Below are 10577 nucleotides of genomic sequence, written 5' to 3' on the forward strand. Positions count from 1 at the left end.
CGAGGCTTGGCACTCAGGTGACTTGAGGAGATGCCGAATTAAAGTAAGTGGGTATTTCTACTGCACACCTGGTGAAAACCTTCAGCGTGCCCCATGCGCACTGTGGGCTTCCCGAGGTGGCCGTAGCCTCAGCAGTTTCCAAAGCAGTGAGGCGCGCAGCCCACGTGTTCGGTGGTGGAGGGACAGCTAAATGTCCCCCCAGCCGCGGTTGCATCTGAGGCTGGAGGAGGACCATGCCATCCGGTTTACACGACGTTAGTGCAGGGGAACCCCCCACCAATGGTGGCTCGGGTGGGCGGTGAGCCGGGTGCCGCACGGCTGCTTTCAAGAAGTCCAGACGGCAGTCCCCACACGGCACAGATGAGACGGCCGAGGCCGCCGGGGCACGGCACCGTCTGCACGCCGGGGGGTGGGAGGGAAGACGCTCGTGTCCGCAGCTGTCCGAGCCGCTGCAGGGGCGGCCCACGCGAGCCTCCCCGTGAGGGCCCACGCTCCCTCCAGGGGCCTGGAGCAGTGCCCCACCCCCGGAGGTCCTCATACGGACGTATATTGTCAGCGCTTGTACCCCGTTATCTCCTGGAATCACAGGCCTTGAGTGTCTGGAGCCATCATGAACCCCTTCTCTGTGTCTCAGCCCCTCTTAGAGGATTTTAAATAAAGTGACAGAACATTGTTTGCGGGTTCTCTTGTTTTTCCCAGCTCAGTGCTTCAGGGAAGACGTGCTGTGACCCCTCAGAGTACCCACATGACCGTGAAGGTGACTTGTTCAGTCTGCTTTGTAACATTTGGCTCTTTCTGTAAGAACCAACTTACTTATAAACCTGGCTGGAGAACATTCCTTTATTCACTTTTCTGAAAAAACTAAGTTTTCTGTCCTTTTAGGAAAATGTACCAGTGAAAGTAGGAACATCATTAGCATCATACGGATTCCTCTGCAGGCTGCTAAGTGACATTTACAAGCCGAGCCATTAAGTCCATACATGCTCCCTAAACATTCTCAAATTTCCGTTCATGTGATAAATTCTAGTGTGTCCTCAGTGTCCAAAAATAACCGTCACAGCGTGCGACCCTCTGACCACTTGTCACAGGCTGTTAGTCCTCTGATGTCACATTACGTAATAGAATTTAAGACTTTGTGATTTTACCTGGTAAAAGATATTAAATGTGATTCTTAAGTTCTCAGAGCAGCTCTGCAGAGTTGGCTAGCTCCGTCCTGCTCTGAGCCCCGGGCTCCCCGTCTCGTGCAGGACGGGGCAGCCCCTGACCCGTGTTCTTACGATGCAGTTGTCCCTTGCTTCTCTTGCTGCTTGACGCTGGGGGCGCCTCCCGTCAGCAGGCTGAAGCTACAAGGTGTGGAAACAGCTGGAGAGATGCGCGGAAGCCGGCGAGCTTCTCGTCCTGTCGTGTCGTCACATGGATGAGCTAATGAGACGTCGTGTTCCCAGCGGCGGTGGCAGACGGGGTACCCGATCTGACCAGCCGGTGGTGGCAGACGTGGGGGTGCCCGATCTGACTGTCTGTCGCACGGAGCAGGTGGCGGGGCGGTTAGGAGTCGGCTAAAGTTGACCCATGACCTCTTTTCACGGTGAAAATTCACTGAATTCGTTTTTCCACACATCACATTCGAGTTTTTAGGAATCCCTTTCTGTTTTTCTGGGGAAAACAGCACATGAACTAACTCTCCTGATGAAAACAGAGGTGACCGTTGGGTGTCTTGGAAGCGACCTTCAGAATCCTTACCTCGGCTGGGACCGCTGAGCTTGCTTTCCCGTATCTGTCTCACATCCCAGTTTCCTTCCTGAACGTTATTTTCCCGGGTGGCCCAGAAGCCCCAGAAGGGCCCAGAAGAAGCCGTGCCTGCGGTCCCGTGCAGAGCCGTGGCCCCTGGAGCAGGCGATCTCCCAGGAGGCCGACTCTCAGCATAGTGAGGTCTTAGAAGACTGTTCCTCTCAGGAGCCGTGTCTTGAAGGATGTTGCCCTCTGAACAGTGATTCTCCTGTACACCGGAGGGTGACTGTGACAGGGTTTGGGGGGGCTGCCCCTTAGGGGCACAGCAGAGCGACACGTCCCACTCCCTGGTAGTGACGGGTGAGTGCCAGAACAGCCGTGCCCAGACGCACCCCCCACGCACTGGCCTGCTGTGGCCTGTGACGGGGCCCCACGTGCTCCGGCTCATCGTAGTACTGAAGCTGCTGGCGCGCCGAGGGGCCCTTCCTTCCTGGGGACGGAAATGTAGAGATGTGCCACGGGACACAGAACCGGACTCGCTTGCCCGGAGTTTCATCTTCTCTTGTTTGGATGACAGAGGAGGAGATGGTCCACATCCTGCCGTCACGTTTCATGGTGCGCTTGGTGGCGGGGACGGACCAGGTCTTGGAGACGTGCAGATGGCAGCAGAGAGTCGAGGCCAAGGCCCCGTGGCCAGCAACCTCCGGCCCTCTTCCCTGTGGCGTGCTGCCATGGAAGCGGTGGAGCCCTGTGGCCATCAAGCTTTGATGCTCATTGTTAATCGTGCTCAGAGGAGAGTAAGCGGACACAAAAATGCTGGTGAAACTATTCTTTTAACCCCGTCTTTAAGGAAATCATTGTCTTGAATGCATGGTGTGAGGAGACACAGTCGTGTTAGAGTTTGGCAAACCAGAGGGAAACCAGGAGGCAGGCGAGTCGTACCAGCGTGTCTGTAAGCCGCTCGCAGCTCACACCCCACGTGCGTGTGTTTAACGGGGAAATGTCTGTCAGAATACCACTGGTAGGCGTTCCTGTTCTGTGGCGGAGTCGCCCCTCAGATTCGCATCGGACACTCTTCCAAAGTACAAGCTGTGGGCCGGAGAGCTTTCGGGAGAGCACTACCTCAGATTTTCTCTTCTGTGTCCTTAGAGAAAGATTTGAGTCTGCTTGCTTATCTGTGAGATGTGTGGGTTTCCCAGTTTCTCAGGTACCCCCCCCCCAGCGCTCGCTTCCTGGGACCGGGCCCCGGTGACATGGCGCACATGGCCCTGCGACGTCGTCCGCCGCTCACCGCCTTCTGGTGGGAGACGTGTGTGCGTTCCAGGGGGTGTCAGAGGAGGCTTTCAGGAAAGGAGTAATAAATCCGTCTTTCTAAACCACGTGTCTCTGTCTTATTTTTCCCGGTCGCTCTAGAGTTGAACATTTCGCCTCCTGTTCGCACTGATGAGCACTCGGCGTGCGTGCCCCTGCCTGACCCATCTTCCTAAACTGCCTCAACTTTTAATTGATTTGGATGTTCCCTCCCAATTTTTTTGGTATTTATTCCAAAACATCCAGGGCGCTGGGGTCAGGACCTTGCTACCTGTGGAAGATTTCAGGATTTAAAAGCTCCATGATCCTGACTCAGGAACCGAAGCTTAATAAATCACCAAAAGGCCAGTGCTTCCTTCTGTCTAGATGCTTTAGGCGTGAGGAGGACTGAGTTCGCTAGGCAGAAGTGGGGGAAAATGGGTAAAAAGCTGCCCTTCCGTGTTGTATCTAGCAAGTTCTGTAACACGCGCTCCCCGGGGTTTGATAGAACGTTTAAGTCGTGTTGTCGAGTCAGGTTTCCGGTTCTGCCACGGTGCTCACCTGTGCGTTTGTTTGTGTTTTTGTTCTAATGACATAGGTTCACGCAAAGAGTCTGCTCCCCAAGTGTTGCTTCCAGAGGAGGAGAAAATGATAGTTGAAGAAACCAAGAGTAACGGTCAGACGGTGATCGAGGAGAAGTAAGCGACCCCCAGCATTTCAGGGCGGGCACATGGGCGCCGGAGGTGCGGGCTGGGTGCTAGGCTTTCCCGGGCTACGGCCCGGCGTGCGGCGTGGCTCGGGTAGCGGGCAGGGAGCGGGTGTGCCTCCTGGGGCGCCCTACCCTGCGCCGTCCTCACTCCTGTCCTGGTTCAGGTGTTCGTCCCATTCTCTGTTTCAGGAGCCTCGTTGACACGGTCTACGCGCTAAGGGATGAAGTCCAGGAGTTAAGACAGGTGAGTCCGAACCGGCTCCTTCCTCTGTCGCGGGGCCCGAGGAAAGCACCGCAGGAAAAGCAAGGCCGACTGTCCCTGTCCCTGTCTCTGTCCCTGTCCCTGTGTCCTTGGACATCCTCTGTGCTCCCGGGCCAGTTTGGTCCCTGGTGAGCGGGACAGACTAGGAAATGAATTCTTAAAGGGACCTGTTCAGACTTTGTAGTGTGCTGTTGGCATCCTCATGTAAAACCTCTAAAAATGGGGCGCCTGGGTGGCTCCGTGGGTTAAGCCTCTGTTGTTGGCTCAGGTCATGATCTCAGGGTCCTGGGGTCAAGCCCTGCGTTGTGGGGAGATGCAGGGAGCTGCTTCCTTCTCTCTGCCTCTCTCTCCGCCTGCTTGTGCTCTCTCTCTCTCTCTCTGTCAAATAAATAAATAAACTCAATTTCTTTTTTTAAGATTATTTATTTATTTGGCAGAGAGAGACACACACACACACCACAAGTAGGCAGAGAGGCAGGCAGGGGGAGGGAAGCAGGCTCCCTGCCGAGCGGAGAGCTGGATGCGGGGCCCTGAGATCATGACCCAAGCTGAAGGCAGAGGCTTAACCCACCGAGCCACCCAGGTGCCCCACATAAATACATAAAATCTTTTAAAAAAAAACAGCAACACCTGAAAATCCTGCTGGGATTCCCCAGCACCTGCTGGCGGAGCCCGTGGCTCTTGTTCTTAAGTCGGGTGACCCTGGCTAAGTGACCGAGTATATTTTGGGTAAAGCACATCGCCCACCAGTGTGTGTCTCCGAGGGGTGCGTCCTGAGCCCCTGCACGCGAGGCCGGGGGTGGGGGTGCGGCGCCGTCTGGGTCTGACGCACACTCAGCTGAGGCGACTGCGGCCCCACGGCTTCCGCACGCTTCTACGAGTTTGAAGGGACCGTCAGCAGTGGGTACGTGTTTGCGCGCCTCGGGGTGGTGGGGCCGGTGTGCGTGAGGCAGGCTCTGCCCCTTCGCTCATGCCCTTGCGGCTGCCGCTCCGTGTTTCTCTAGGAGGGCCGTCAGGTCTGCGCAGATGTGGGAAGATGCTCGCTGTCCCTCTTGTGACCGTCCGCCGTGCTTCCGTGTGTGATGCGGAGACCCCTCGCCCTGGAGTGAAGGCTGCACTGCCCTCTGTGACGGGTTCTGCTCGTAGGAGCGTCTGTGAATGTGGCAGGTTCCAGCCTGGGACCACGCCTGGGAGACAGGTCCTCCTCTGTGCCCACTCAGTCCCCTGTGGTCTGCTTCGTTTGCAGGATAACAAAAAGATGAAGAAGTCTCTCGAAGAGGAGCAGAGAGCCCGCAAAGACCTGGAGAAGCTGGTGAGGAAAGTTCTCAAGAACATGAACGACCCCGCCTGGGATGAGACCAACCTCTGAGGAGCGTTGTTGCGTCTTCCGCCAAGACCAGCAAGGAGCCCCAGCCGGGGGGCCCCACAGCCCTCGCCAGGGGGGACCTTCAGGGCTACGGGGCAGGGCTGGACAGAAGTCATCTTTCTGGGCATAGAAAAGACAGAGTTTATCCCGCAAATAGACATGGTCACACCGTCCTGAAGAATCCAGACACAAGGGTTAGACCCTGAGGGCTGGACTGCTTCAATTTTACTCTGTTAACATCTCAATTACCTCATTTTGCAATAAGTGCGGTGACTACAAATCCTGGTGTTTCAGGCTTTTATTGATCTATATGAATAATCGTACATACACGTTTCTTATAAACCCTCCATTTGGAATGCACACCCATGGCTGTTGTGTCTGGGCTGATCACCTGTGCAAGAGCTCCCTCCCCCCGACCTTTCCTGGTCCCACCAACAGCAAGTCACAGTCGTGTGCTCACGGCAGGCAGCGGGGCGAGGGTGCTTGGGACGCCTTGCCGGACGCCTTGTTGGCTCTCCAGCGTGGCCCGTGTGCTCAGAAAGGACCTGCTTTGGTGTGCCCACGTGGTCTTGTTTGTACCCGCACCGACACCTTAACACCCCTGAAAGCCCTCTGCTGAAGCAGTGTTGCTGCCGCCGGCGCGCCCAGTGAGGGAGACTCTGGCTTCCGCCACCACCCCGACGAGGCCCCTGCGCACCACCGTGTCCAGCCGCCGGGTCCGCGCTGGTCTGCCGCAGGAGGCCGCGGCTTGTCAGCCTGCGTTCTCTGCGCTGGGGGCGAACAGGCTTGTCCGTGGAGGCCGGTTCAGTAAGGGGACAGAATGCACCGTTGGTCCCCCTGCCCCGCGAGCGCGAGCTCTGCCAGAACCTGTAAATAAACTATTATTTATCGCGTGTCGCAGGGCCGAGGAAGGCATGCTAGGGATTCTGGGAGCTGACCTGGTGGGTGCCAGGTGCAAGTCCTTGTGAGGCCTCTGTGAGCCCTGACCTCTTTACCATGAGTGTGCAGCAAGCCTTCCGTGCTCACTGGGGAAAAGGTTTTCCTCCTCCAGTGAGAATAAAGCAATATGAATTCTGCCTAAAGTCGTCTGTGTAAGTGCGGTTCATTCCGCCCACACCTAAACCACAGTAGGGACAGGGAGGAAGCCCAGCTGCGCCCAGTGCCGCTGACCTCTCTGGGTCGGGGACACGGGAACCTGAGAGCCCCTGGCAGGAACTGCAACCGTGGTGCCAGCCCACTCTGCTTTGCGGGCAGGACACCGCATCCTGGGAGCTGCACTGTCTGCTTCCTTCTGCTGAAGAGGTCGGCTTCCAGTGCAGGGAACCTGTTCTCTAGAACGAGTGTTTGGTCTTTAAAAACAAACAGTAGCGCTACAGACTTCCAGACAGCCGTGTGGCACCCGGTGGGGGACCGTGTGACTGCGTCGGGGTCTCTGACGCCTTGGACCGGGGTGGCTCTGGGCCTCTGCCCTCGTGCTCGCCGGTGTTCTCGCGCAGGTCGGGGCTGAGCACGCGCCCGCCCCTCCGCTGCCGGCGGGCGGTTGCTGGACTGGCCCCCTGGCTGCCGGCCCAGCAGGTGTGCGCGTGCCCAGCACCGACCCGTCTTCGTGTGGCCTTTGTGGTAGAATTCGCAGCTTCTGCACTTGGCATGTGGGTTCCTAGTGCTAGGACTAGCAGAGAGCCTTGTTGGGGGGAAGCCTTGTTTTACGGTGGTTTTGGTGATGGGGAAGACCTTGCCGTAGAAAACCGTGTGGAGGGTGCCGAGGTCTGTGGTCCTGAACTCAGGACGGCCTTCGCCCTGACCTCTCCACCTCTCGGATGGGCCCTGTTGCCGGCCACTCCCAAGACGGGTCTCCTAAACCCGCCTCATCTTGACTGAAGCGCCGAGTGGGCACGCGCATGCTTCTCCCTCGACCCACCCGGACGGGATCGTAGGGGTGCTGGTGCGGCGGGCGCCCCTCTCCCCCCACAGATCTAGTAGTGCACTAGGCCTTTTGGGTGCAGAGCTGAGAGCTGTTCTTTCTATAAACCTGCCCCCTCGTAAACCACGTTCGTTGCTGACCTTCCCGGGGCAGGGCAGTGTATTGGTGGTGGTGGGTGGAGGGGCTCTGTTTGCCCCAAGGGCGAGGGGGCCACACGCTTGCATTTCTACACCACGATGAGATGAGGTGGTGGAGACTGTCCTTTGGGCCTCCGGCATATGCCTCTCGTGTGCACCGGGCCCTGGGACGTGGGTGCCTCGGGGCTGGTCTGCATCCGCTGTTGCCGCACTCTGGGGCCCTGGGACGCACGGCATCCCTGTTGACAGTTGTGGCGCCCGGTCGCGTGAAGGCCCGACCGTCCAGACTGGGACTGCTCGTGCTCCATGGCTGTGATCATTAACTGACTCTCCTTACGCGACGTCCCGTTCCGTCCTGTGATGTGGTGATTCATGCACGTTTCCTCTGCACTTTATTCTGACTTAACTCTCGAAGAGTTTCGGTGTTAATTTTTGGGGTCAGAAAACACGTTTGGCTTTAAAATCTCGGGTTTAGGACTGTCTGAAGATACATCCGATTAGGAAAAGGAAGGTTGTAGGGGAGGAGGAGGAGGGACAGCCGTGCCATGAGGTGCGGCCCCTTGCCGTCTGTGGAACAAGGACTTTCATCCTAGAGGACACGCGGTAGCCCACCTGGCGGAGGGCTGACCAAAGGCGTCTTTCAGGACGTCTGGGGTGTGCTTCAGGGACACGCGTGACACCGGCAAGTTGCTCACGAGCTAGAGCACAGGCCTTCCCCGTCCCGTCCGTCCTGGCACAGCTTCCCAGCGGCTGCCTGGTCCGGGCTGGAACCCGTGTGCACCTTCTCTCCCCAAGCTCCTGCCCTTCAGGGAGGAGCCGAGCAGTGCACCTCCCAGTCCCTATTGTCTAGGAAAACTGTCAGTTGACTTGGCAACTCCTCTTTCCCCGAGATCTTATGGGGACGGTGATGGCGCGCGGGTCCTACGGAGCGTGGTCACGCTCCGTGCCGCTGCTCCGCCTGGTGGCTCGCTTCTGCCAGTGCCCCGGCCCTCCGGAGGGCAGGCCATCCCCGCGGCCATGCCCCTGGCTTGCCACGGCCCAGAGCGGTGGCTGAGAGCCTGGCCGTGAGCCGGGGACACGGGGTGGCAGGCTGTCCCTGGAACAGGGCCGCGGCCCAGAGTGCCCGTGTGCCCGGCTCTACACAGGGCCGTGCCCGACACCCGGCCGCCGGGAGCCCCAGTGCAGCTGGTGGCCAGGGTTGGGAGGATTTCCGTCCCTTCCAGCTGGAATGGGTCGTGCGGAAGTCCCTTGTGGGGATCTGCGTATGATGGAGCGTGAGCCCCATCGGGCCTGTGTCGCTCAGTTGTTTACCTTGCGGGGGGACATTTGTATTTTTTGTGCTCGTCTCCACAGTAACACCTGCATGTGGGGGAGACGCACAGGGACCGAGGTGAGGAGGGGGTGTCCCTCTCCCGATAGCCTCTCCTGCTTCCACGAGGGCAACGACCAGGGTGACGGGGCTCGTGTCTCCCTGCGTTCTGTCCAGCAAGTGCAGACATGGGTGGTTTTATTCCCCACAAAGGAGAGCACGTGGGTTGTGTTTTTCTGCCGTTTTCTGAAAGCCCCGTGGGATGGAATGGCCGCCGCTCCCCATCGTAGCCAGTCTGCGGTGGATCGGACACCTGGGTAGGAAGAAGGGGGCTTGAGAGGAGCAGACCACGGTCGTCGCCCACTTCAGTATGTCCCCCTCGCCGGAGGGCGGCGCGAACGCCCCCGCGACGGGCGGTGCCGGGGAAGGGCAGGCAGTGTCCTGCGTGCAAGCCGGCGAGTGCTACCGCCACAGCGTTCCTTTCTGGGAACATTGTGTCTTTTAATTTTGATAAAATTTGCCAGATTCCTAGAAGGCGTTTTAGAAATGACTTGATGATCTTATGCTTATAGTTTTTCCAAAAAAATAAATAAAGGCAGTTGAGGGAAGCCCTGGTTTCCTTTTGTAAACGCGGCAGATCCCAGCGTCCGGCTTCTACGCGCGGTTTTACGAAGCTGCTACGGTCCTTCGGCCCCCCTCCGGCCACCGACTGTTTCTTCCTCTGGGCAGACCGGCCTCTCGGGAGACTCGTCCGTTGCCTCCCCCGCTTCTGCCCTGGCTCCCTGCCCGTGCCCACAAGTGAGGCTCCTCCTGTCTGGGCCACTCTGCCCCCTCCATGGCCCTGGCTGCCCCCCCCCCCCCGCCCCGTCTTGGAGAGACTCCCAGCGCGCCCCAGGCCCACCCTGCCGGGCTGACATGGCTCCTGCCCTTCCCTGCCCTGCCCGCAGCGCTGCAGGGTGAGGACGGTGGGGTGAGGGTCCCCCAGCCCAGGGCAGCGGACTCTGGTACGGCTTTACTAAAGGGTTAGGAGTTGGAGTTCTCAGCGGTTGTCATGGGTCCCGGGGTCACTCTTGCTGTTTAAGGGAAGCCGGGACAGTAGCCCCGCTTCCCCCCAGCAAGGCGTCACCGTTGACAGCAGCAGACGTGTCTCAGCTGAAACGTAGTGAGATCAGTGGGGTCGCTTGTCCTCGGGGGGGAACGGGACTCCGCGCTGGCACATGGGCTCTGGCCGAGCTTCGTGCTGCCCGGCTGCTAGGCCCGCAGGGGAAGTGAGGCGAGGGTCGAGCCGCCAGAGGAGCCCAGCGCCGACACTGCTGCTCCGTGGAGGGCCGGACACGGAAAACCGCACTGCCTGTGCTCGCAGCGGTCCCCCGGCTGAGGGCAGGGACCTCGCCGGCAGGGGGCCGAGTGCAGGTGACGGGTGGCAGGGGCGGGTCACTGCGCGGCTGTGGGGTTTCTCCCTGGGCTGTGGCAGACGTTCTGCGGTGGGTCGTGATGGTCACAGACTCTGCGGGGGCCCTGAAGCCACCAACGGGGCACTTTGCGTGGTGAAGCGTCTGGCCCGAGTTGCAGGCCGTGGGCACCAGGCTCGCGTGTGGGGCTTGTTAGAAGCCCTCCGCACATGGGTGCTACCATGGAGCAGGCGCCAGCGACACATTGGGCGCTGGGTCATCACCCTCGTGCTACGGACGAGGAGATCGTGGCCCGAGGAGGCCAGGTCCTATGGCTGATGATGAGGGGGCCAAAGCCTGCTTACTTGGGACGTGAGCCGTGGGAGGGACGGGCACTGCCGGACCTGCAGGCTCCCCGCCAGACCCCAGGCTTTCCGGGCTGCTCTGGCTGGGGGCCCGGCTCC

The 10577-nt window shown here is 59.2% G+C and overlaps 1 protein-coding gene across 8 annotated transcripts in view; it reads left to right on the top strand.

The window, feature by feature from the left end:
* Positions 1–6437, top strand: part of ARHGEF7 (Rho guanine nucleotide exchange factor 7) — a 124252-nt gene extending 117815 nt beyond the window's left edge. For all 8 annotated transcript variants that reach the window (XM_082701080.1, XM_082701082.1, XM_082701081.1 and 5 more), the window contains 3 exons: positions 3617–3716; positions 3917–3971; positions 5236–6437. In XM_082701080.1, coding sequence (XP_082557206.1) covers positions 3617–3716; positions 3917–3971; positions 5236–5358 — 278 coding nt within the window. In that variant the 3' untranslated portion in view covers positions 5359–6437. The remainder of the gene's footprint in view (positions 1–3616; positions 3717–3916; positions 3972–5235) is intronic.
* The last annotated feature ends 4140 nt before the right edge of the window (positions 6438–10577 follow it).

Source organism: Mustela nivalis (genome assembly GCF_964662115.1).
Source record: "Mustela nivalis genome assembly, chromosome: 15".
NCBI classification, from domain to species: Eukaryota; Metazoa; Chordata; class Mammalia; order Carnivora; family Mustelidae; genus Mustela; species Mustela nivalis.